Source organism: Denticeps clupeoides, chromosome 9, assembly GCF_900700375.1.
Source record: "Denticeps clupeoides chromosome 9, fDenClu1.1, whole genome shotgun sequence".
Taxonomy (NCBI): domain Eukaryota; kingdom Metazoa; phylum Chordata; class Actinopteri; order Clupeiformes; family Denticipitidae; genus Denticeps; species Denticeps clupeoides.
This window is the reverse complement of record NC_041715.1, coordinates 3,426,202-3,453,337: the sequence shown is the minus strand read 5'-3', so window position 1 is coordinate 3,453,337 and position 27,136 is coordinate 3,426,202. Positions and strand designations below refer to the sequence as shown.

At 47.9% G+C, this 27,136-nt stretch overlaps 3 protein-coding genes across 3 annotated transcripts; 2 read left to right on the top strand and 1 right to left on the bottom strand.

The window, feature by feature from the left end:
* The first annotated feature begins 38 nt into the window (after positions 1-38).
* On the top strand, positions 39-2,937 carry cbx3a (chromobox homolog 3a (HP1 gamma homolog, Drosophila)). The gene is made up of 5 exons (XM_028992111.1): positions 39-185; positions 773-908; positions 987-1,155; positions 1,251-1,345; positions 2,386-2,937. Exons 2-5 carry the CDS (start codon positions 775-777, stop codon positions 2,510-2,512), a joined length of 525 nt encoding a protein of 174 aa, XP_028847944.1. The 5' UTR covers positions 39-185; positions 773-774; the 3' UTR covers positions 2,513-2,937.
* Positions 2,938-4,653: 1,716 nt separating this feature from the next.
* Positions 4,654-7,752, top strand: snx10a (sorting nexin 10a). Its single transcript, XM_028991603.1, has 7 exons — positions 4,654-4,759; positions 5,613-5,645; positions 6,003-6,089; positions 6,349-6,449; positions 6,540-6,638; positions 6,729-6,962; positions 7,071-7,752. The coding sequence occupies exons 2-7, from the start codon at positions 5,613-5,615 to the stop codon at positions 7,177-7,179; spliced, it is 663 nt and encodes a 220-aa protein (XP_028847436.1). The 5' UTR covers positions 4,654-4,759; the 3' UTR covers positions 7,180-7,752.
* Positions 7,753-21,660: 13,908 nt separating this feature from the next.
* Positions 21,661-24,217, bottom strand: LOC114796789 (homeobox protein Hox-A1a-like). Its single transcript, XM_028991283.1, is given in 5 exon segments — positions 21,661-21,986; positions 23,653-23,755; positions 23,757-23,868; positions 23,906-24,151; positions 24,153-24,217. Coding segments are annotated over 5 exon segments (852 nt in total).
* Between the last annotated feature and the right edge of the window lie 2,919 nt (positions 24,218-27,136).

The following is a 27,136-nucleotide window of genomic DNA, read 5'->3' as shown; positions in this document are numbered from 1 at the left end:
GTAAGGGGCGTGGCTCGTCGGCGTGCCTAACACGCGCAGACCCGCGCGGCGCGTAAAGGACGTCGCCGCGCGAGCTCGCCTACGTCAGCACGCACGGGGCGTGGCCGAGCGGCGGTTTGTCTGCACGCGGCGTGGAAGAGCGGCTCCATTTCTCTCGCGCACGGTGGCAACAAAGGAAAAGACGGGTGAGTACCGGGACCGGGCCGCGGGAGCCGCGCGTTTTGCCGGGACCGGGCCGCGGGGCCCGCGTACTGCAGCCTCGCGTCCCCCCGAGGAGTCTGCTGCTGCTGTTGTGGTGGTGCTTTTTTTTTTTTTTTTTTTTTTGGCGGGAGCGGAGTCGCGCCGGGACGGATCCGGTTTAAATCCGGACCTCGGCGCGGTTTTAGTCGAGCCGCGGCCTCCTCTCCGTCCGCTATTTGACGGTATTTAACGTCGCCGCAGCGCTCTCCTCTTTTTGCGAACTCGTCTTACAGTCAGCTGACCAACACCGCGTCACGCTTACACTTTGACCCCGGGTGCGAGTCCTTCGCGCGTTTCGGGTTGTTGCGGAGCGAACGAACCCCGTGCGCCGTGGATTTTGGTTTTGTCGCGGGGCCTGTTGGGAAATGTAGGCCTTTCGGCGTCGTTAGAGCCGGTGGAAAAGGTGACTCCGGTAGGCGGCGCTCGTATCACGGCGTTGATTACCTGGTGCAGGGACGCCACCCGAAGGTCCGCGTGGGCCCCGGTGTGGCGTCTCGCGTGTTAAAGCGCGCCATGTCTTTATTTCTCGTAGCCATGGGCAAGAAGCAGCTGACCAAATCCAAGAAGGAGGTGTCTGAGCCGGAGGAGTTTGTGGTGGAGAAGGTGATTGACCAGCGCGTGGTCAACGGGAAGGTGGAGTTTTTCCTCAAGTGGAAGGGCTTCACAGAGTGAGTGACCGTTCGGTGGGGTCTGGTTGACTTTCTCCTTGGTCGGGACTGTGCTAATGCGTGTCTTGTGCTCCACAGCGCTGACAACACATGGGAACCAGAGGAGAACCTGGACTGTCCAGAGCTCATCAGCGCGTTCCTGGACTCGCAGAAGGGGGTGGTGGAGAAGCCCGAGTCCAACAAGAGGAAGCCCTCCACAGAGGAGCCGGAGAGCGAGGAGAACAAAGCCAAGAAGAAGAAGGAGGCGGTAAGATGATTTCTGCAGCTTCAGCCTTCCTGCACCGGGGTTAACTTCATACCGCATGGCAGTATGATCCATCTTCTGATCCATCTTTGTTGTAGAATGAGAAGCCACGGGGATTTGCACGGAACCTGGAACCCGAGAGGATCATTGGCGCTACGGACAGCAGTGGGGAGCTCATGTTCCTCATGAAGTGGTGAGATGTTCGATCTCGTAGGAGAACCAAACCCAATTACAGCAAACTACAAAGGATCAATACATCCACAAGCGGCAGAGGTGGCCTGGTGGTTAAGGAAGCGGCCCCAGTAATCAGAAGGTTGCTGGTTCGAATCCCGATCCGCCAAGGTGCCACTGAGCAAAAGCACCGTTCCCACACACTGTCATGACTGCTCACCAAGGGTGATGGTTAAATGCAGTGCAATCACAATTACTTTTTAGGGGCTGTGGTGGCCTCGCGGTTAAGGAAGCGGCCCTATAATCAGAAGGTTGCTGGTTCGAATCCCGATCCGCCAAGGTGCCACTGAGCAAAGCGCCGTCCCCACACACTGCTCCCCGGACGCCTGTCATGGCCGCCCACTGCTCACACAGGGTGGTGGGTTAAATGCAGAGGACAAATTTCACTGTGTGTGCTGTGTATCACAAGCGACAATCGCTTCACTTCAGAAAGGACGTAACTGTAATTCACTACTCTAAGTAGTATTTTAACGTATCTACCAAAGAGACCTTTTTACTTTCTTTCTTTTTTTACTTGTGATTTATTTACATAACTGTTTCTGATCCTATAACCCCCCAGACTGATTAATAACGTGTTTTTATCACGCAACCTGCGCGTCTCCATCCCGAATCTCTGACCTTTTTTTATTTATTTGTTCGGCTTGTTGGACGGGGTTTGGAATCTGCAACCTCTGGCAAGACCGGGATTTATTTTTCAAAAGCAGTCTCTGTGTGGAGCTCCAGCAGAAAATCAAAATGACGCCACATTAACAGTGAATTATGAGCAAGGTTTTTACTTGCAGTGGCATCTATTGTAATTGTGTAGTTGAAGTATTTTTGCTGTTTGTAGTGGCTGTTAAAGATTCATAAAGACGTTTTGTTAAAAGGGACTCAATAGGATGTTTTTAGGACGTTAAGTAACCACTGTATACATTAAAGTGTGTATCTCTACTTTAAATCAAGTGCACATCTTGTACTTCGTCCACCACTGCTGCTGAGTACGTGTGTGCGTGTGTTTTGTAGGAAGGACTCGGACGAAGCAGATCTGGTTCCGGCACGTGAAGCGAACACGCGCTGCCCTCAGGTGGTCATCTCCTTCTACGAGGAACGTCTCACCTGGCATTCCTGTCCCGAGGATGAGCAGCAGTAGCTCGACTCCTCCCGCAGCCGTGCCCTCCGCCGCCATCAACAGTCTGCTAACGCCCCCAAGTTCTGTCTATAAGCTCCTCGCTTACGCCCCCTTCAACCTGAACCAGTAACTGTAACGTCGCCGTTCCTCCTCCCAGGGATCTGGGTGTTGTGTTTTTTTTTTTTTTTGTGTAATAGCTGTTTATAATGGACTTAACTGTGTGTGTGTGTGTGTGTGTGTGTGAGAGAGAGAGAGAGTGCGTGTGAGTGTCCTGTTGAACAGACTTGAGTTATGGAAGGATGGAGCATTAAAGAGGAGATGGATTCATTCCTCCTCCTTAGAATTACAGAACGTGCCCCACCCCCCCGTGTCATTTTTTTCCCCTCCTCGACTTCCTCTGTAAATATGTTTTGTTTTGTTCAATAAAAGTTTCTATGAGTCTTTTACTACGTCTGTCTATTTCCTTGATCTCCATTCTATTCTGCACCTGTTCACTACGTCCTGGCTGTTGGAACGTCCACGTCAGTGTGGTCTTGGACTTGTATGTCAGTTACTGGAACACCAGACCACACCTGAAGAAGGTTTCCTCAGTGCTCACGAACATTTAGAGCTACTGTTTCAACCCCTAATCCTGAGGGACACTTGTCAAGATTGAGTGTCTCCAGGGGGACAAATAACAGGGTTAAGTGCCTTACTCAGGGACACAATGGTGCCATTACAGCAAATCACTTTATATTTGTATTTTGAAGACTTAAAATCCTTCCAAAAGTTTTTTCATATCCTCAAAATTTTCACCAAGATGCCCTTGTGTATGAGCAGAACTTTGTAGATTCTGCATTTTTGATGTGATTGTCTTCTGTATGTCTCGAGGTCTCGCCACACCGGGACTGAAATCCTGTTTATTGGGGAGCTCCGGTGAGCACGTTTCTTCTGGATTGCTGATACAGAGCGATGTCCCCATTCTGTAGACAAAGTTGCATTTGCCTGGCTGTTGTATGGACCCAAGATCTTGGCTGACACACCCGTGTCTTCATAAAAATAATTGCTTCAGACACACCCCAACATTTCCTCATGTTTCATTAAAACCGTGCGACATCTACAGAACAGAAGGAGATGTCAAGCGTGCATTAAAGACGGAAAGCTGCAATGAAGCTGCCTGATTGTAATCGACAATTCACTTCACCATTTGGGAACCACATTCAGCAACATGGCTGTTCCACCAGGCCTGTTAATAAACCAATTACACCCATTATATTAAGTCAAAGAGGCAGTTGAACTGATGCTGATATATATATATATATATATATATATATACACTTTTAGGGAACCTTAACTAGCAAAAAATGGTTAAAGAAAACTGACAAACCTCAGCATAACCCATGTTTACAGCATTTATGAGACGTTCTTATCCAGAGCGTCTCACAATCAGTAGTTACAGGGACGGTCCCTCCCTGGAGACACTCAGGGTTAGGTCGTCAGGGACTCGATGATAGTAAGTGGGATTTGAACCTGGGTCTTCTGATCCATATGGGCGAGTGTGTTTCTAGGTTTATAAGATCCCAATAAAATAATCGTGATGTCTGTGGTTATGTTGTATTCTCATGGCGACAAGTAGATGGCGCCCCAGGCGTAAGTATTCGAAGTCAATGTGAAATTGTTTATATAGACACCTAGTGAGGCGACGTAATAATCAACATAAAAAATGCGATAATAACCAGCTTAGTGTAACTTCAAGGACTTTTTAAACAGTAAAAAGACGCCACCTTCATCCCCGTGGAAGGCGAGGGGTCTGGGGTCAGGTCTTCGGAGCCTGCTGGTGGAGACCAGTGAGACCCGCTGAGTGTGGCCATGATGGAAATTCCCCTCGAAGAAAAGCGGATCTTCAGATGCTTCGTCCTTTCAGATTCCCGCGGTTTGATGACGCGAAGTGTAGCAATTTAAGAATGAAACGCAAATAAAACGAGTGTGCCGGGTCCCGTGTATAAAACGCGTTTGATTGATTGGTTTGTGATCAGGTGACCCCGCGCCCAGACGCGCTGATTGATTGAGACGCTGCAAGCACCACGCTGTATCTGACAAGAAGACCGATTATCAATTCAACCGTGGGTCCAGTCACGTGATGTCTGTTGACATGGCCCCTGATTGGCGGATTTGGACTCCCAAAATCACGTGGACGAGCACACGTCATGGAGTCGGCAGCGCGCCCCGCGTACACCGGTCGCAGAGCCGCGTGTGGCTCGAGCCGAGAGCTTGTTCACGCGAGTCTTGGTGAGTGTGTGTTTGTGTTACTGTAGTAGTGGCTTTTGGGGTGATTGTGTGTTTGGGTTATTGTAGCAGTGGGTTTGGGGGTGATTGTGTGTTTGGGTTATTGTAGTAGTGGGTTTGGGGGTGATTCTGTGTTTGGGTTTCTGTAGTAGTGGGTTTAAGTGAAAGCGAAGTGATTGTCACATGTGATACACAGCAGCACACAGTGAAATTTGTCCTCTGCATTTAACCCATCACCCTGAGTGAGCAGTGGGCAGCCATGACTGTGCCTGGGGAGCAGTGTGTGGGGACGGTGCTTTGCTCAGTGGCACCTCAGTGGCACCTTGGCAGATCAGGATTCGAACCAACAACCTTCTGATTAGTAGTGGGTTATGGGGGTGAGGTCGTAGTTTGGTTACTGTAGTAGTGGGTTTGGGAGCGATTGTGTGGTTGGGTTACTGTAGTAGTGCGTTTGGGGGTGAGGTTGTGGTTGGGTTACTGTAGTAGTGGGTTTCGGGTGAGGTGTTTGGATTTCTGTAGTAGTGATTGTGTGTTTGGGAATTTTTGCTGTGTCACAATGTGGACATTTTTGTCTGGAATTGGTGAATAAATCTGGGAAATGTCGGCATGTCACAACAGAAGTGTGTGTTTGTGTTTGTGTGTGTGTGAGAGAGACTTCCTGTTATAGAGTGAGCAGGTTCTTGTTTGCAATTGTTTGGCTGTTTTTGCTGCTGTTGTGCCTGGATCAATAAACCATATTGGATCAGGACTCAGTTCTCCTGCTCCTGGTTTTCTGTTGAACTCTGACCCTGGAAACCGGAGGCTACAGGGTTCATGTGACTTTGTTGACCTCTCACCTCTGTGTTTTCTGTTTTAGATGGAGGAGAGTGTGGACAGCGGAATGACAAATGTGAGGAGAAACAGAACAGAGAACAAACACACACACACACACACACACACACACATACAAACAGACAATTTTTATCCGGTTGTAGCTGTGTGGCTCTCAGTCCAGTCCACCTGACTGCTTGTTTTCTCAGTAAAGCTGCTTTATGACGCCATGAGGAACGTGAGGAACGAGTAGAAGATTAATTATTTCGTCATGAACTTATCCCTGGTAATGAGGAGCTGGACCGATGGTGGTTGTGCAGGCAGGGTGGTGCTTATAGTTCTGGACTGATACACACACACACACACACACACACACACACACACACACACACACACAGATTAATGTCCCTCTGCTCTTGTGTCATGTGACCTGCAGGAGTTCATCAGCGTTTGGGTTCAGGATCCGCATGTCCACAGAGACGATTTCTGGCACACGCACGTCGACTACCAGATCTGCCTGCATGTGAGTTCAGCCCACAGCGCCCCCTGCTGTCAGAACCCAGAGCAGCTCACACACGGCTTTACTGGCCACACACTGATTAAGTGAGCGCTGCGTCACGTGGCATTTACATTGACACCAGAACCACTTACATCAGTGCTTGTATCAGTAGTCCATGTCTGATCTTCATACATGACTCTGGTGTGTGTGTGTGTGTGTGTGTGTGTGTGAGAGAGAGAGAGAGAGAATGATGGGCGGAGCTCCATCTTGCTCTGCTTCTCAGACCAACAGCATGTGCTTCTGGAGGAAACGGTCGTGTGTGCGGCGACGGTACAGCGAGTTTGTTTGGCTGAGGCATAAACTGCAGGAGAATGCGCTGCTCATGTGAGACTGCCTCCTGTCTCCGCCCACCTGGTCATATAACCCCGCCCATCTCTTCACATCACTGATGTGTGTGTGTGTATTTGTTTGTAGGGACCTGCCCAAACTCCCTCCAGGAACCCCGTTCTTCAGCTCCAGGAACAGCTCTCACGTGGCTGAGAGGATGAAGGGGCTGCAGCAGTTTCTGGAGGCGTGAGTCTCTGCCCCTTTCCTGTCTCCTGTAGGATATTGTAGGATAAGATGCTGACCTCTGACCTCTCTACTCTCTGGCTCCACCCTCAGGGTGCTCCAGAGGACACTGTTCCTGTCTGACAGTCGTCTGCACTTGTTCCTGCAGTCGGAGCTGAGCGTGGGCCGAATGGAGGCGTGCAGTCAGGGCCTGACGCGCTACACCATCGCACAGGCCATCTTGAGCTCCGCCCACAATGTGTCACACCCACCCTACGGGCCAGAGACACGTGACGACGACGATGACAACAGCAGCAGCAACAGTGACTGTGACTCTGATTGTGAGAGGTGTGTAGGCGGGGGGGGGCGGCGGCAGTAGAAGGTTGTCTAGAGGAGTAGGATGTTGTCTTTTCAGGACTGATGCATACTGGGTAATGTCATGTCTGTGTTTTGTAGCACAAACTCTTCTGGACTGGGTCAGAGTGTGGAGCCGACCACACCCCCTGAAGAAGGGACCTGCCACAGTGACAGCTCCGCCCATGACTGCTCTGGCAGAAGTCTATAATTGTCTATTGCCCAATGAGCTATACAAACACACACACACACACACACACACATATATATACACACAGGGTTTATAATATCTGGATTTGTTCTGGTTTTAAGGTGTACATATCTGATTGGTTGGTCCTTTTTTCTTTTTTTATGATCTCAGCAGCAGTGGGTGTGTCTCTTATTTGATTCTTAATGTTTTATTGGAAATGAGGAGTTGCATTTTAAAGAAAATATTATTTAAACCTTGTTTTATTGTGATTTAAGTAAATAGCGTAAAGTAAAAAAAAAAAAAAGCTTTTAGAAAACTTTAGAGGTGGAATTGCTGAACATTCCTCCTGCTGATTTCAGAGAAGTGAAAATGGATTTTACAGTACAAAAATAAATTATTAAACAATGGTGACTTATTTTATGAAGGGACTCTTTCTCTAATTCCTCAACTGCTTCATTTCAATGAAATTGTGTGGGTTTTTTGTTTTGTTACAGTTTTTATGTGCGGCTGGATCCACTGATCACCCACAGTGAATGAATGTTCAGCTTGTCATGTAAACATTTAATAAATAACACAATAAATATATGTAAGTAATAAGTTAGTCATGATTGAATTATTAAATGTGTTGTTATTCATTTGAACTGTAGAATAAAGAGTTGGTTCTACAGCCTTTTTGCATTTACTGCATTTCGCAGATGCTCTTATTCAGAGCGACTTTCATTAGTGCTTTGAAATATCCGTCATTGAAAACCCTTGTTTGGTTCACTAGGAACCCAACCCACCTACTCCTCCAACTTTTAATTATGAGGTCTTTTGAATCTACTACTGTAATATTTTTAAGTATTATATTTTTACAGTAATATTTCTAAGTAAATATTTTTGAAGAGTTTTAGCGACTCAGCTATTGGAACATCTAGTGAGGAGTGATGAGAGGTCTGAGGTCGAGGGTGCTGCTGACCCTTCCTTGGCTTTGTAGGCCAGCAATGGTTTTCATTATAGTTTATGGGATATTCTTAAGAAAAAACACACATTAAAGCACATAATACATGTTAATTAAAGTGAAAAAGTGAAACAGGAAAAGGCGCCCAGGGGGGCAGTGTGTGGTGACGGAACCTTGATGAACGGGACCTTAGTGGCACCTTGGCGCTCAGGATTTGAACCTGCAACCTTCCAATTACGGGTCCACTTCCTTACCCTCTAGGCTACCAATTAGCACTGATCAGTTTTGGAATGGGGGCGGGGCCTCTTTTACAGTAAAAGATGTTGATGTTACTTAGGGTCAGGTGATTGGGGGCTCAGCAGACTCACCACACCTCAATACACACACACACACACACACACACACACGTCCCAGCTCATGTCTGAAGAATAATAACTCTTTCCACATGTAGCCAATCAGAAACACTTATGCCGTGCCGACACAAGTCATATGGGTGAGAAACTGTTATAAATCACAGAATCACCCCCCCTTCTCTCTCTCTCACACACACACACACAACGTGCAGCCTCTCTGTTCTGTGTGTTTTAGCTGACAGCCTCTTACCAATTGATCAATATGTCTGATTGCTGCTCGATTGTGCTGATGGATTAAGGAGGTGAAGATGAGTGACGCTGCGCTCTAATAAAACAGCTAATCATTCGGGGCACACACACACACACGGTCCATGAAATGATAAACAACTATATAAACACGTTCATTAATAAGATACAATAATAAGTAGCATTCCACTGTTTTGAGACATTTGAAATGTTCTTTAATTGAAATGTAACCCTGAGCATCATTCTTCATAATGTCTGTAATGAAATTCAAGTTGAAGAAAATGTAAAAATCATATTATTTGCATTTTTTTTGTGTCATTACATCTTTTTTAAATACATGGTTGTGTGTGTGTGAGGGATTCCTGTGGGTCTGAACAGCCTGACAGACGCTGATTTACTGACCTCTCACTCATCCAGACAGAAGTGCGGATTGAGAGAGAGAGAAGGAACCTGACAGCAGAGAACATCTCTATCTGTCAGTCAAATATCAAGAAGGAAATGAGTTGCCAGAAGGTCATTAACACACACACACACACACACACACACGACAACAAAAGAGAACAGAGTTGTGTATGCGTGTGTTCGTATCACACATGTACATATGTGTTTATTTGAGAAAGAAAATAAACCTGTCGTCTGTGTGTCAGAAAATGTCTACATATTGTGCTTTGTGGTGCAGTGGTAGCCTAGCTGTTAAGTGAAAGTGAAGTGATCGTCACTTGTGATACACAGCAGCACAGCACACAGTGCACACAGTGAAATTTGTCCTCTGCATTTAACCCATCACCCTGAGTGAGCAGCTCAGGAAGCTGACTTACGAAGCTGACTTGTAATCAGAAAGTTAAATGCAGAGACCACATTTCACTGTGTGCTGTGCTGTGTCACATGTGACAACTAATCACTTCCACTCAAGTCATATAGTATAGATTTTATACTGGCTGCAGTCAGATGATCTAAGAAGAGATCTTCCAGGATCCAGTCAGGTGTTCTGAGAACAGATCTGGCACGATCCAGTCAGCTGATATGAGAACAGATCTTGCAGGATCCAGTCAGATGATCTGAGAACAGCTCTTGTAGGATCCATTCAGCTGATCTGATAACAGCTCTTGTAGGATCCATTCAGCTGATCTGATAACAGCTCTTGTAGGATCCAGTCAGCTGATCTGATAACAGCTCTTGCTGGATCCAGTCAGGTGATCTGAGAACAGATCTAGCAGGATCCAGTCATCTGATCTGAGAACAGCTCTTCCAGTCAGCTGACATGCATGGGTGAATGTGCAGGATTATGACCGATACTGAGAACAGTCCGAATCTGAGGAAAAGGCAGTGAACATTAAATATTCACACAGCACCACTAACCTCCCATCTTTAATCATCTGTAATTTGTTGCAGCATCTGATGAATAAAAACAGAGCAACGTGTGTCTCATCTTCCTGACCTACAGGGGGCAGAGTTGTACAGAATAAGGGTCAGAACCTCCAAGGTTCTTCACTGCAGTAATGAACAAATCAAAGCCTATAGTATGCTTGTTTGTGTGTGTATGCAGGAGGTTGTACATAAATTATACAGAAACACACACTCACACACAGAGACCGACTGACTCAGGACTCTGTGTAATCAATTGGACCCAGACTGGACAAATGCGCCTCAGCAGACCTGATAAAATACAGAAGAATACACACACATCCTTCCAGGTTTTAGAAGAACGCTGACAGCAGGAGGACAGTCAGGCCTGTAGGATGAGGCTGGTCCTCAGGGGTGGGAAGCTGGAACCTGCAGTATCTGCTCTGTACGCTGTTATTCTGAGAAACGGTGTAAAGTGCAACTTCTGCCTCTACAGACTGGAACAGGAGGCCCAATGCATGATGGGAGAATCACTTCCTGTTCAACTAATCCAGAGTCCAGGCTTTGTATCCAACTAAAGCATTAAAGGTGGTGGCCTAGCAGTTAAGGAAGTGGCCCCGTAATCAGAAGGTTGCCGGTTCGAATCCCGATCCGCCAAGGTGCCACTGAGCAAAGCACCGTCCCCACACACTGCTCCCCCGGGCGCCTGTCATGGCTGCCCACTGCTCACTCAGGGTGATGGGTTGCAGAGGACACATTTCATTGTGTGAACCAGGTGCCATGCTGCAGTGCATGGCAATGACTTCACTTTCACTTTATATGATTTTTATGATAATCCTCACTAACACATGGGTGTGTAAGAGGTGAGAATGTCTTCACTGTATATAATGAACCATTCAAAATCCCTAGTATGCTTGTTTGTGTGTGTGTGTGCATGCAGGATTAGAATTAATTCCTCATCACATGTGACCTCAGACTGAAGCCAGCGATGAGCCCCTCCCCCACGGTTAATGTTATGCGTGGCGTGGCCGCGGGGGCGGGGCTGGGAGTCGGGTCGATCCCTGGTCTTAACTTTATCTGATTTTTATCACGTTGGGGTGGGGGGGGTCGATGGTGGCTGTGCCCGTGTCAAGTTGACCTTTTCAGGGCTGGCACGCTCTGGCCTCCCCTGGGTCTCCGGGCCGCTTGGCCCTCGCTGACTGGCACTGGTCTGTTCCCCTCGAACACAAAGTCGGCCTGGACGTCTATATTGGCGCGTCGCCGTTGTGACAGCCGCCGCTCGCCGTATTTGTAAACTGTCCTTCGCAGGTGACACTTTGCCGATGAATGCGACTGCTAATTTATGTGCCATGTTGGGCCGTCTGTGTGAAGAGCAGCTAATTGAGTCATTATCCGCTCACACACACACATAGACAAACACACACACAGACAGACAGACCAACACATGGACTGATTATGTGTTAACACGTCAGCTGTGTAAATTCGTTTATTCAGTAAATCCGTCCCCTGCTGATACCCATCTCACCACTGCTAACACCTGTGTGTGTTTGTGTGTGTGTGTGCGTGTGTGCGTGCACGCTGTAGTACTGTAGATGATGACATTAAAGCTTCATCAGTATTGATCTGTTCGCCCTGGTGTGAGCCGCTGGTATCTACAGGGGCTTATGGGTGAAGTACTGATTAGCATTCTTAATGATGGACCCACACACACACACACACACACACACCTCGTGGGTGTGGGCTCCGCACTGTCTTGTTCTGGTGGTGTGAACCCCCTGCTGCTCCCCTTGTAATTCATCGGTTTTGTTCTACTGGTCAAACGCACCAACAGCAGGGGGTTTGTGTGTCGGTATGAGTGTGTGAGTGGGCGGTGTGTGTTGGTATGAGTGTGGGAGTGGACGGTGTGTGTCGGTATGAGGCTGTGAGTGGACGGTGTGTGTCGGTATGAGTGTGTGAGTGGGCGGTGTGTGTCGGTATGAGTGTGTGAGTGGGCGGCGTGTGTCGGTATGAGTGTGTGAGTGGACGGCGTGTGTCGGTATGAGGCTGTGAGTGGACGGTGTGTGTTGGTATGAGTGTGTGAGTGGGCGGTGTGTGTTGGTATGAGTGTGGGAGTGGACGGCGTGTGTCGGTATGAGTGTGGGAGTGGACGGCGTGTGTCGGTATGAGTGTGTGAGTGGGGCGGTGTGTGTCGGTATGAGTGTGTGAGTGGGCGGTGTGTGTCGGTATGAGTGTGTGAGTGGACGGTGTGTGTCGGTATGAGTGTGGGAGTGGACAGTGTGTGTCGGTATGAGTGTGAGTGGACGTGTGTGTCGGTATGAGTTTGTGAGTGGGGCGGTGTGTGTCGGTATGAGTGTGTGAGTGGACGGTGTGTGTCGGTATGAGTGTGTGAGTGGACGGTGTGTGTCGGTATGAGTGTGTGAGTGGACGGTGTGTGTCGGTATGAGTGTGGGAGTGGGCGGTGTGTGTCGGTATGAGTGTGTGAGTGGACGGTGTGTGTCGTTATGAGTGTGTGAGTGGACGTGTGTGTCGGTATGAGTGTGGGAGTGGACGGTGTGTGTCGGTATGAGTGTGGGAGTGGACGGTGTGTGTTGGTATGAGTGTGGGAGTGGACAGTGTGTGTTGGTATGAGTGCGTGAGCGGTGTGTGTCGGTATGAGGGTGTGAGTGAGCGGTGTGTGTTGGTATGAGTGTGTGAGTGGACGGTGTGTGTCGGTATGAGTGTGGGAGTGGGCGGTGTGTGTTGGTATGAGTGTGTGAGTGGACGGTGTGTGTTGTTATGAGTGTGTGAGTGGACGTGTGTGTCGGTATGAGTGTGGGAGTGGACGGCGTGTGTCGGTATGAGTGTGTGAGTGGGCGGTGTGTGTCGGTATGAGTGTGTGAGTGGGCGGTGTGTGTCGGTATGAGTGTGGGAGTGGACGGTGTGTGTCGGTATGAGTGTGGGAGTGGACGGTGTGTGTCGGTATGAGTGTGAGTGGACGTGTGTGTCGGTATGAGTTTGTGAGTGGGCGGTGTGTGTCGGTATGAGTGTGTGAGTGGACGGTGTGTGTCGGTATGAGTGTGTGAGTGGACGGTGTGTGTCGGTATGAGTGTGGGAGTGGGCGGTGTGTGTCGGTATGAGTGTGTGAGTGGACGGTGTGTGTCGTTATGAGTGTGTGAGTGGACGTGTGTGTCGGTATGAGTGTGTGAGTGGACGGTGTGTGTCGTTATGAGTGTGTGAGTGGACGTGTGTGTCGGTATGAGTGTGGGAGTGGACGGTGTGTGTTGGTATGAGTGTGGGAGTGGACGGTGTGTGTTGGTATGAGTGCGTGAGCGGTGTGTGTTGGTATAAGGGTGTGAGTGAGCGGTGTGTGCCGGTGTGAGAGTGTGAGTGGACGGTGTGTGTCGGTGTGAGTGGACGGTGTGTGTCGCTATGAGTGTGGGAGTGGACGGTGTGTGTTGGTATAAGGGTGTGAGTGAGCGGTGTGTGCCGGTGTGAGAGTGTGAGTGGACGGTGTGTGTCGGTGTGAGTGGACGGTGTGTGTCGGGGACGTTGTGTGTGTGGCACCTGACCTTGGCGGTTCAGGATTTGAACCGGCAACCTGATTACGGCGCCGCTTCCTTACCTGCTAGGCCACCCGTGGTCCATCTTCTCACCCTGTAGACGAGCTGGCTGTGTGAGCACCTGAACTCCTGATCCAGGATGAGGGACTGAAACTGTCATCATGGTGACAAAGAAGCTTCTTTATTAATCATGTCATCAGCACACAGATCTTCCTATTCATTCACATTGTTATTAAGCTTCTTACACACTCACACACACACACACACACAGAATTTACCAGACGCCCTTATCCTGGTGTGACTTACAATCAGAAGTTACAGGGACAGTCCTGCTGCTCAGGGACACAATGGTAGTAAGTTGGGTTTAAACCTTGGACTTCTGGTTCATAGGAGGGTCTATTATTGACTAGGCTACTACCAACCCTACACACACCAACACATACACACTTTGCACATGAACACACACACACCTGCCTCCCTGACCCTCAGAGCTGGAACTGGACGTGATGCTTGTAGTTCTCCTCAGTGGTTGGTCTGTATGTCTGTCTACACTTCCTTTGTGTATGTGTTTGTGTAAAGTATGTGTGTGTTAGCAGTGAGTCTATGTTGATCATTTATTTAAGGGAGGCCGGCTATTATTTGAGATGTATGAATATTAGAAATAAACAACATTGCATACATCTCGGCGGGCTTCAGCAGAGGCTTGCAGAAGATGTAGGAACTGGAGGAACGGAACACAGAAACCACAAGTCAGCAATCGCCATGGCAACATCACACCACCGCCCCTGGGATAACTGCAGGCTGGCCAGGCAGGGTTCTCAATCCCAGTTCTCTGACCCCCCACACCCTGACCATGGACGAATTTCACTCGCCGACAAACTTACAGACAGACAGACAGACACACACACACACACACACACCCTGCCCCACTGCAGTGTTCTGTGACGAATGCTTCCTCTCAGATATTCGGAATCCATTCCTCCCACACGTCTGCAGCACATGGAAACAATTCAGCGCTTTTCTAGCGACGTGACAGCACTGAAATCTGAAATCATCCTGAGGAACATGGCTGGTATCTACAGGGGCTTATGGGTGAAGCACTGATTAGCATTCTCAATGAGGGACCCCCCCCCCCACACACACACACACACAAACACACCAACAACTGGGGGTCTGTTCATCTGAAATGGTGGTCAGGGTGGTAGTAGCCTAGTGGGTAACACACTCGCCTATGAACCGGAAGACCCAGGTTCAAATCCCACTTACTGCCATTGTGTCCCTGAGCAAGACACTTAACCCTGAGTGTCTCCAGGGGGGGACTGTCCCTGTAACGACTGATTGTAAGTCTCTCTGGATAAGGGCGTCTGGTAAATGCCGTAAATGTAAAAATGTAAATTAAATCGTCCCGAGGAACATGGATGTTCTAGACCAGAGAGAACGTTGTACCTTCCTGCTTCTGAAGCAGGGAAATAGTGAATTGTGTGTTCATGTGTTTGTGAGTGTTTTACATTCTTGGGTTAAACGGCCCTTCACACCTGCTGCACTACATCTCACATATGACACACACACACACACACACCTGAACAGTAGACATTCTGTTCTTAACAGACGAATGTGTTTGTGTGTGTCTGTAAATGTTTGAGAAAAAACTATTTAAGAGTTCTGATCTCCACACACTCACACCCACACACACACACACACACACACACACAAACCGGACGTGGCTCCCGTGGGGCTCAGGCTGACAGGACTGTCTATATGGTGCCACAGCGTGTCGCCTGTCACCCGTGTGTCCCCGCGCCGGTGACATGATCTATAGACTGGCATTTGGCCGCGGAGCCCTGAGGCCGCGCGCGCATCTTAAACCCCAAACCCGCCGATAATCCTGACGCGGCGTAACGCACCGCACACAATATTCCGACAGGGCCGATACCGGCCCCGCCCACCACGAACCCACAACAGCGGAGAACCAGTGGAAGCTGCAACACACCACACACTCTCTCTCCGGGTGTGTGTGAGTGACAATCACCAGATCTGTCGATGTCTTTGCCATATGCAAATGTGTGTGTGTGTGTGTGTGTGAGGGTCAATATGGTTTGAGAGGGCGGATCGTCTCTCTCTGTAAACAGCAGCTCAGGGATCAGATCACATCGTCCTGTTAGTTTAGCAGAACAAATCTGAGATTAATCCCTCACACATCCCTGTGCGTGTGTGTTTGGGGGTTTGAGGGCTGCTATAGAGCCCTAACACACCTCCATCATCCCAACATGACCTCTAGTCTCTCTCTAGACCCCTGTCTCTCTCACACACGGCCGTACACACACACACACACACATATTTGTGTGAGTGTGTATGAATCTCATCTCAGCCCTGACAGACAACAAAACCTTCATATTAAAGCACCAGGTCAACAAGATGCAGTGGAGATGCTCTCTGACCCCTGACCTTCCGCTGACCCTGGTCTTGGTCCCAATATCTGAACTTCATATTCAACCAAATGAAGAAAATTAGCTGAATGTGTGTGTGTGTGTGTGTGCGCGTGCTGGCGGTGTAATAATATTTTGGATACACTAGTCATGTGGGCTCACACGCCCAGCTCTGTTATCACAAGTGTGTGTGTGTGTGTGTGTGCGTGTGCGTGTGCGTGTGTTTTGGAATTCAAAGTCCGATGGAACAGGTTTTCTTCCATATAAAAGCTCAAATTTACCATTTAGAAAAAATTCCAAATCACAGCAGGCAATTCATTTTGAAATGATGATATCAGTCCACCGGGTCCTAGACGGCTCTCTCTGTTCCTGTTCAACATTTAATACAACCAAATCCCCGAACATTCATTATTTTAATGTCACTTTGACATTTTTTTTTTCAAGTTGGGGGGAAATTATGGGCTAAATTCTTGGGATTTTGTCTAAAATAAACGCATTTGGTTTCTAATAAACACACACACTAAATTCTGTTTTTTTAGAGCTGTCAGTGGATGATTGTGCACTTGGCATGTCCAGACACACATAACGTGAGTCTTCTCTCAAATTTTCCAGTAGTGCCGGCCCGTGACCCCGCAGTGACCTCTGCTTTACCGGTTTGTGTGTTTTAGTGGAGGAGGGAACTGTGGGGTTATTGTACGGATTTCATTTTGCACACAGCAAAATGTACGTAATCCAAAAGAAAATTACAATACACATTATACAAAGTGACTGTAATTCATGTTAATTTTTAAATTAAAAAACTAATTAGAATTACCTATGAAATTAGGAAGTATGTCCTTTTTACCTTTATGGTATGGCATGATTGTGTAAAAAATGACAATGTAGTAAATGAAAACCACCAAAAAAAAACCCCACGATGGTGTAATTTAGAAAGTGACTGTATGGTTGTATTGCGTGGTGTAATTGTATGCACTATCGACGCGGTAAACCGCCAGTAATCGCCCTCATGATTTCATGAGCACGGGCTGCCGGTAATCCTCCCTGCGCGCGACTCATTATGTCATTTACCTTTGGATTATTGGCTTTAAAGACGAGAACCTGTTTAAATTCAACCGCCCGGATACTTTGACTAAAAGATCGGTGAGTTTTAACCATCTATTATCATCACAATTAATATTAATATTTTTAAAAATTGAAGCAGGTTAGTTGGGTTTCTTTTTTAATGGCGCATTTTAATGAACTGGTGCAGGTTCTCCACCTTCATTGTGCTGCTTGTCAGGAACGGAACATTAATCAAGACTCGGTTTCAGCCTTGTGCGTGTTTTAAAGCGGAACCGGTTCGCCTTTCTGCACACAAGGTATTGCAACAGAGAGAACCCCCATCAACCTCCACCTCCACCCACCCAACACACACACACCAATCAGAGCGCTCCTACACAGAGTGTCTGGTATGTGTGTGTGTGTCTGTGTGTGTTTATCTCTGCTAATGACTGGGGTTCTATGAGAGAATGAGGAGGCTGGGGAATGAGGAACAGACGATGATGATGTTGATGATAGATGATGTGATGATGGTGGTGACTATATTGGGGATGATATTGATATTGGCAATGATGATGGTGGTGGTGGTAAAGATGATGACGGTGGTGGTAATTATATTGGTCGTGGTGATGATGATGGTGGTGGTTATAATTGTGATAATGTTGATATTGGTGATGATAATGACAGTGGTGGTGATGATATTGATGATGGTGAAGTTGATGATGATATTGGTGATGATGATGGTGGTAGTGGTGGTGGTGAGTATGATAACGATGGTGGTGGTGATGATACTGTTGATGATGATGATGGTAGTGGTGGCGATGATAATGATGGTGGTGGTGATGATACTGGTGATGATGGTGAAGGTGGTGATGATATTGGTGAGGATGATGGTAGTGGTGGTGATGATAATGATGCTGGTGATACTGGTGATGATGATGTTGGTGAAGGTGGTGATGATACTGGTGATGATGATGATTGTGAAGGTGATGATATTGGTGATGATGGTGGTAGTGGTGGTGATGATACTGTTGATGATGATGATGGTGAAGGTGGTGATAATACTGGTGATAATGATGATGATGATGGTAGTGGTGGTGATGATACTGGTGATAAAGATGGTAGTGGACGTGGTGATGATGTTGGATATGATTGTAGTGATAGTGATGATATTAGCAGTGAAGGAGGATGTACTGAAGCTTAGTACTTAAGTAAAAGTACAAGTAACCTGCAAAATATGTACTCAAGTAAAAGTAGAAGTGCTACATCAACAATCTTACATAAGTAAAAGTCCTAAGCACTTACTTTTAAATTTACTTTAAAAGTATTTTTTAAGTAAAAGTACTCACACAATGGTTTGTCTCAACCTCTGGAGTGTGCCATTTTGTAAAAGCATAGTACATATACTGACTTATGCCTGTACTGATGTCATTTCTCGTAATAATTACAAGCAATTATACAGTATATGTGTATTGGAAAGTTTGGTGTGCTTATTGTGTGTACTGTGTGTACCTTAGAATGATGTGGATGACAAGTTATCTACTAGGTATTACCCACTAATATACCATTAAGATAAACCAATCAGGACATGATATATATTTAAATCATTCATGTACTTTCAAAACTATTCAACACTTCCACTTCTGGGAAACACAACAGTATCCAAACACCAGTGGTAACAAAGTAACTAGCACAATCAAGTATATTATTAGGCCTATTTACTGTGGTAAACTATGTATATAAACAAGAGGTGGGCATAGATTAATTTTCTTAACCTAGATTAATCTCACTGTAATCTAGGAATTAATCTAGATTAATTTAGAGTAAGCAAAATTAATATAGATTAATCTAGATTAATCGACATTAATCTACATTAATCTAGATTAAAATGGCTCATTTGAATTCTGCCGAAGGCATTCAGAATATGTGTGCTACCCAAGTAATGACTAAAAGTAAGTCTTTGAGAACGGGTTTCTCAAACCAGGTGGCGCATTAGACCAGGGGCTCATCTCCTGTTCCCAAAATGCATCACAAACTGCTTGAGAAAGCTGTTCTACTATGATAATTGGTGATGAAAATAAATTATGTTCAATAAGATGTACTTGTGTTTACCAACTGTTTATTCAGTTAAATAGCTGCATCCATGTTACCACGTCACGTTTGATGTGGTCATTTCACAGTTCGAAGACTCGTTCTCGCCCCCTATAGTGCAATTCGGCTAGGTATACATCCGCGCTAAAATATCAAGGTGAAAGTCATCATTGCGTAGCGGTTCTTCTTCTGCGTTGTGTAACTTTTTGATTTCGTTTATTGAACCTCAAATGATGAGCTGACACCCAAGAGATTTTCTGTGCAAAGTGTATTCTGTACAAAAAGCAAGGTCGCGTCAGAACATCGCGTCTTTCTGCACCTCTCTCTACAATATACAGTATTAAAAGAACATAAAAAATATTCACAAAATAACACACATGCAAAATATTCCTAATATGTACATAAATTAAAATGAAAGAAATAACTTTTTGCACACAAACCCCACGCACCTCTCACAGCTCACGCCATGTGTCCAAGAGACCTGAACCGGGTCTCAAAAACAAAATAAAAGTCTTTAGGAAATAAGAAAATAAAAGACACAAGAAAGAGGAAATATACTTATAAATCTAGTGTAACCATTTAACTCCGGCACAATAGCTTGCGTAGTATAGACCCAGCTCCCAACTTAACTTTGTGAATAGATTAACGCCGATATTTTTTTTATCGCCGATAAGAGTCTCACGTTAACGCAGCACGTTAACGCCGATAACGACCCACCACTAGTTTAAAACCTTATAATTACGAGAGATTGCATTTAAGTGAATACAAAACCAAATTGGAGGGGGTCCTGAAATATGAGAGAAACCCAGGAAATACAGCAGTGTTGGTCTATTGTGATCACATCTCTAGTCAGAGATGACTACTGATCGTGAAACAGGCGGAAAGCACCACTTCAGGCCAAGCTGGACCAGTGTTGTGCATGAACATGTTCAATGAACGGCGTTCATTGAACGCGTTCCTATTTTTCGTGAACGCCGAACTGAACGAATCAGTTTACAAATGATGAACGTGAACGTGAGTGACGTTCACGTTTTAAAGTCTGCTGGTTACAGGCTAGCATGGCTGGTGCTTCGAGTCCGGACGCCTCTGCAGAAGCAGTTTGTTTACATTTTCACGGACTGAAAACTAAAGAACGAACGTGAACTAGTTCATTTTTTTGAGCTGTGAACTTGGTTCAAGATGAAAAAAAAAATTAACTATGATCGTGAACTAGTTCTTTTTCAGTGTGAACTGGCACAACACTGAGCTGGACATTATGCTAGCAAAGACATTAAGCTATCTTCTCTGAGCTAATAAACCAGTTTTATTTTTTTTACCACCGTGTTAAAAAAAACAATGAAGCTACACTGGTGTGATTTTTACACTATTTCTGTATGTCAACATACATTTCGCTAGATAATAGTATCATAACATGTCATTACATACCCAAAAGCATAGCATAGCTTACCTCTATACGTTTTTTTTTTTTTTTCCAAATTTGAAGGGGAGTTTTTAAAGGCCAACAATTCTTTATGTTGAGGCAGGCATGGGATGCAAAGAAATCGCAAGGACTCGTTCTTTGCTCCTTTGTACTCAAATAAATTTCTTAAATCCGGCCCAGGATTTCTTTGTGATTCAGAGCTCAGTAGATGCAGCTCTGGGTCCATGTTGAATGTCTCGTCTACCAGCTCATGCTACGAACTGATGCGCGCTCTGCCATCATTGGAGCTAGTAAAGTAAAGTAAAGTAAAGTAAAGTAAAGAAGTAAAGTAAAGTAAAGAAAAGAAAAGAAAAGAAAAGAAAAGAGCCGGATTGGTAGGAAATGGCAAACAACGCCAGAACGCGACAGACTAACTATTTTTTCATGCAAGATTTTGAGGAAATTGTGTTCAGAAAATGTAACGAGTAACGGCATAAATTGTAGAAATGTAGTGGAGAAGAAAGTACAGATAATTGCCGCAAAATGTAGTGGAGTAAAATAAAAAAAGTATGCATTATTATTTTTACTTCAGCAAAGTACAGATGCGTAAAAATTTACTTAAGTACAGTAACGAAGTACAAATACTTCGTTACATTCCACCACTGGATATTAGTGATGATGGTGGTGGTGGTAGTGGTGATGATGCAGAGCAGCTGCTGACGGGAGAACTTCAGTGTGGACTTTCTATCTTGTCTACCTGCCGCAGGAGAGCAGCAGACAGTATCTGAGCACATGGGGTGGGGTGCGGGTGGCAGTGTGACCCCTGATATGGATGCTGTGGTCACTATGGTGACAAGGTCGGACATGTGGCTGTCAATTCCTTGTGCGACGTGATCAGTCTAATCGATGTGTTTCCTGTTTTTTTTTTCCCCCCTCAGGAGACTTCCTCCACAAACACAGTCAGGCGCCGCAGCTTCACATCCTTTTATTAACTTTATTAAACAGCGCGCACACAACATCCATACAGAACTTTAATATTCACAGCCACACTGACCCGTAATTGCCACTGTCCGATCACAGCCCGGCCCGTAAAAGTTCACATCAGCTCCTTAGTCCAAGTCACGTGTTAGGAGAAGTGGTCCGCGGAGTCCGGGGACGGGGTGGACCTCGCGGACGTGTCTTCTGCCTTGTCCGTGCTGTCTCCGGCCTCAGGCGGGGTTTGGGGCAGCAGCCCCTCCTTCTCGCGCTTCTTCTGCTTCATGCGCCGGTTCTGGAACCAGATCTTCACCTGCGTCTCGTTCAGCTGCAGCGCGGCGGCGATCTCCACACGCCGAGCGCGGGTCAGGTACTTGTTGAAGTGGAACTCCTTCTCCAGCTCCGTCAGCTGCTTGGTGGTGAAGTTGGTGCGGACGGTGTTGGGCTGCCCGCTGAAGCCGAACTCTCCAAGCTTCCCTGTTCGTGGAGAGAGAGATAGAGAGATGGTCATAACCTACTCCCACACGAGATCCCCAGCAGAACCCACTCCCACACGAGTCTTCCCATCAGAACCCACTCCGACACAAGATCCCCAGCAGAACCCACTCCCACACGAGATCCCCAGCAGAACCCACTCCCACACCAGTCTTCCCATCAGAACCCACTCCGACACAAGATCCCCAGCAGAACCCACTCCCACACGAGATCCCCAGCAGAACCCACTCCCACACGAGATCCCAGCAGAACCCACTCCCACACGAGATCCCCAGCAGAACCCACTCCCACACGAGATCCCCAGCAGAACCCACTCCCACACGAGTCTTCCCATCAGAACCCACTCTCACACGAGATCCCCAGCAGAACCCACTCCCACACGAGTCTTCCCATCAGAACCCACTCCGACACAAGATCCCCAGCAGAACCCACTCCCACACGAGATCCCCAGCAGAACCCACTCCGACACGAGATCCCCAGCAGAACCCACTCCCACACGAGATCCCCAGCAGAACCCACTCCCACACAAGATCCCCAGCAGAACCCACTCCCCACACGAGATCCCCATCAGAACCCACTCCCACACGAGATCCCCAGCAAAACCCACTCCGACACAAGATCCCCAGCAGAACCCACTCCCACACGAGATCCCCAGCAGAACCCACTCCCACACAAGATCCACAGCAAAACCCACTCCCACACGAGATCCCCAGCAAAACCCACTCCGACACAAGATCCCCAGCAGAACCCACTCCCACACGAGATCCCCAGCAGAACCCACTCCCACACGAGATCCACAGCAAAACCCACTCCGACACAAGATCCCCAGCAGAACCCACTCCCACACGAGATCCCCAGCAGAACCCACTCCCACACGAGTCTTCCCATCAGAACCCACTCCGACACAAGATCCCCAGCAGAACCCACTCCCACACGAGATCCCCAGCAGAACCCACTCCCACACGAGTCTTCCCATCAGAACCCACTCTCACACGAGTCTTCCCATCAGAACTCACTCCCACAAGAGATCCCGTTAGAACCCACTCCCACACAAGATCCCCATCAGAACCCACTCCCACCTCCATCAGAATCTACTCTGACGTGGGATGCCCCCATCAGACAACCCACTCCCATCCCCATCAGATGTCTCTCCCACACTATACCTCTGATAGAACCAACGTCCACCCCCATCAGAATTCTCTCCCACATGAGATCCCCCCTTCAGAACCCAGTCTTACACAGAACCCCCCCCCATACAAGACCATCAGGATGCTGCCCCCCAGGAGACGTTCCATCAGAACCCACTCCAACGCAAGATCCCCCATCAGAACCCACTCCCATACGAGACCCTCCATCAGAACCCACTCTGACGCAGGATCCCCCCATCGGAACCCACTCCCATACAAAACCCCCCATCAGAACCCTCTGCCACACGAGACCTTCCATCAGAACCCTCTCCAACGCAGGAACCCCCCTATCAGAACCAACTGCCATACAAGACCCTCTCACCCCCTCCCACCCTCTTCCGACGCGAGATCCCACATCAGAACCCACTCCCAGCCTCTGCACAAACCTTGCCTGCAGACGGTGAAAACCCACGCGTTTTGCGTGACGCTGGTTAGTGGAACAGGTGGATGAAGCTGCTCACCTGTCTTGGGCGGGTTCCTCTTCACCTTCATCCAGTCGAACGTCAGCGCGGGACACGCGCCTTCCGCCAGGGGCGAGCAGCAGGCTTCGTGATGCGCCGCGCATACCCGCGGGGACGAAGGTCAGGCCGGTCTGGTCCTGGCCGTGACCGAAAGTCACGTGATTGTGAGCAGCGTACGGGAGGTGCGCGCCCCCGCCGCCGTAGCCCTGCCGCTGGAGGTGATGAGGATGATGATGAGGAGGAGGAGGGTGGGTGCTGATGCTGCGCCGCTGATGAAGATACGTTCCCGGGGTACAGCAGCGGTCCGCACTGTGCCAGCCCCACGGCCGAGTCCACCTCCGGGCTCAGCGTGTAGTGGCTGTAGAAGCCGTGCGCGCCGTACGCCGCCCCCCAGCGCGCCCCGGGCGCCCTGGCACGCCCCGCCGGCGTCCGGCGCGTTTCCCGAGGCGCCACCGCGCACGACTGGAAACTTGTAATCCCGTGGTCCGCGTGGAAAGTGTGATGGCGCAGGAGCCACCCCGCCGTCCCCCGCGCCCACCACCGAGTAGTCGAGGAAGGCGCTCATCGCGGCGTCATCGCCCGTACCGCCAGGAGCGCGCAGGTGATAGGAGCGACGGCGGCGGTCACGTGGTCCGCTCAGCCCCGGGGGGCGGTTCCGGCGGGAGTTAAATGCCGTCCCGTCGTCGGCACCGGCGGATCTGGTCCGGACTCAGCTCACTCGCGCGCAGGTACGTCACTAGACCGGGTCGGGACGGTCCTGATATAGGACTGATGATGATGATGATGATGATGATGATGAATGGAGGGCTAATGGTGGGCGTAACGGGACTGTGTGCGTACATTCATTCGATAGCTCAGCTGGTACAGCGGAGGACTGTAGTTGTACTGCCTGCAATACTTAGGTCGCTCGTTCAATTCTGGCTTATTTTCTATGTGAAAAAAAATATAATTTGCAGGCTGGTAGCCTAATGGGTAAAACACTCGCCTATGAACCAGAAGACCCCAGCTTCAAACCCCACTTACTACCATCGCGTCCCTGAGCACTTAACCTGAGTGGTCTCCAGGGGGGGACTGTCCCTGTAACTACTGATTGTAAGTCGCTCTGGATAAGGCCGTCTGGTAAATGATGTAATGCATTCTGTGTGTGTGTGTTCATGAGTGTGTATTTGTGTCATCGGGTTACGGTTCGTCTCGTTTACTCAGGATTTTAGTGCATTTTACTGGAAATAATTATTACTCTCGCTCTCTCTCTCTCACTCACACCCGCGGCCGGGGTACACGCCGTCGGAGTGCGGGAGGAGCCGGGATGCGAACCCACAAACTTGGAGGTGTGGAGGAGGTATTATCATTATATTTTATATGTCTCCGATATATAAAAAGAGATGATTTTATTGATCCCATCGGCGCTGTCGGATTTGATTAATGATGTGAGGAGCAGGAGGAGCTGTGTGTGTGTGTGTGTGTGTGCGTGTGTGTGTTTTATATATTTAAACCAGACTGGTCCACGCCGCGCTGTGACATTTTAATAAAGTAAAAGATGGTGAACACAAATCCACAAATCAACAATAAATACAGGCAACGTCAATTCCTAAATCTAAACAGCGGAACGGAACTAAAATCGTGCCAAAATGTATAAAATATGGTAAATAAGTATTTATTAACGATTATTTCATATTTACCTGTTCATGTTCATTTGATGATTAAAACTAATTTCAGAAAATCCTGCGCGTCCGTCTTAGTTCATGACATAAATAAAACAACTCAGTCCTTCTGATGTTTTAATCGGCGTTGTTCGGCTGGCGGTCCGGTCCCGTCCAGGTTGACTCAAACCACCGGCACCTCCACACAGAACCGGGGTCCCGCCTTCTTCTTCATCATCATCATCATCATCATCAAAGTGATTGTTTTTTGTCAACGAGACGTGTCCTCTGTATTTAACCGTCACCCTTGGTGAGCCGTGGGCACCATGACAGGGCGCCCGGGGAGCAGCGTGTGGGGACGGGACCTTCATCAAGGGGACCTCAGTGGCACCTTGGTGGCACCTTTCAGTTACCAGTCCGCTTCCTCACCTGCTAGACCAGCACTGCATCATCCTGCATTACCGTCAGATCTACACCTTTACACACACACACACACACATTCAGTTTCTTGTAAACAACACAAGCACAATCCTAGACCAACTATGATATTAAAATCATATCAAGAACCCAAAACTGCCTGAAGGATTTTTATTCTCTTGTGTGTATCAGTGGTTGTGACCTCTGATGACATTTACTAACATTTTAAGAAAAAAAAACACTTCTTCATTTTAGCTGAATTTAAAAGTAGCTAGAGGTGTTTCTACTAAGGGTGTTCCTCTGGAGGTGTTTCTTCTTGAGGTGTTTCCTCTGGAGGTGTTTCTTCTTGAGGTGTTTCTTCTTGAGGTGTTTCCTCTTGTGGTGTTTCCTCTGGTCGTGTTTCTTCTGGAGGTGTTTGCTCTGGAAGTGTATTTTCTGGAGTGTTTTTTCTACCTGAGGTTGTTCTCCTGGAGGTGTTTCTTCTTGAGGTGTTTCCTCTTGTGGTGTTTCCTCTGGTCGTGTTTCTTCTGGAGTGTTTGCTCTGGAAGTGTATTTTCTGGAGTGTTTTTCTACCTGAGGTTGTTCTCCTGGAGGTGTTTCTTCTTGAGGTGTTTCCTCTGGAGGTGTTTCCTCTGGAGGTGTTTCTTCTTGAGGTGTTTCTTCTTGAGGTGTTTCCTCTGGAGGTGTTTCTTCTTGAGGTGTTTCCTCTTGTAGTGTTTCCTCTGGTCGTGTTTCTTCTGGAGGTGTTTGCTCTGGAAGTGTATTTTCTGGAGTGTTTTTCTACCTGAGGTTGTTCTCCTGGAGGTGTTTCCTCTGGAAGTGCTTCTTCTGGAGTTTTTTTTTTACCCGAGTTTTTTCTTCTGGAGATAACTCCTTTGGAAGTGTTTCTTCTGAAGCTATATTTTTGTGGAGGTGTTTGTTCTGGAGATGTTTCCTCTTTTCCACAACAAGATGGTGGGAGATTAGGATCCTTCAGATGTGCAAAAAAGGAAACACACCCAATCTTGGATAAATAAAAACCTCCACAGTTCTCTGAGAAAGATTGCGTGTGCGTGGGTGGGGCCCTGGGGAGGGGTCACAGGTGGAGTGCGGGTCAGAGGTGAATTTCTCCCTAAGAATAGAGACGTGCAATCTCCATGTAGGAACACATCGTGTGCTGCTGTAGTCCACGGAACCCGGGGTGAATCAGTCCAGAACCCGACGGGCCTCCACCCACGTTCGCAGGGTTGTCCTGGACGTGTGGCCCATAGCTGCTGTTGCTGTGGAAACAGCGCTTGTCGTTCTCCACCCCCCCATCTCCGGGGTGCCAGGCGGGGGCTTTGTGGTGGGGTGGGGTTGGTTGTAGACCAGACCAGGAGATGGTGATGGCCCTCGTGCCCGTACCCTTCTGCTCCTTCTTGTATTTCATTCGCCTGTTCTGGAACCAG

Bases quoted from the DNA above. Each gene is read 5' to 3' on its own strand.
- cbx3a (XM_028992111.1), top strand. From the start codon at position 775: ATGGGCAAGAAGCAGCTGACCAAATCCAAGAAGGAGGTGTCTGAGCCG. The intron at 1,156-1,250 runs GTAAGATGATTT...TCTTTGTTGTAG, and splicing joins CCAAGAAGAAGAAGGAGGCG to AATGAGAAGCCACGGGGATT. The intron at 1,346-2,385 runs GTGAGATGTTCG...TGTGTTTTGTAG, and splicing joins CTCATGTTCCTCATGAAGTG to GAAGGACTCGGACGAAGCAG.
- snx10a (XM_028991603.1), top strand. From the start codon at position 5,613: ATGGAGGAGAGTGTGGACAGCGGAATGACAAAT. The intron at 5,646-6,002 runs GTGAGGAGAAAC...TGTGACCTGCAG, and splicing joins TGGACAGCGGAATGACAAAT to GAGTTCATCAGCGTTTGGGT. The intron at 6,450-6,539 runs GTGAGACTGCCT...ATTTGTTTGTAG, and splicing joins CAGGAGAATGCGCTGCTCAT to GGACCTGCCCAAACTCCCTC.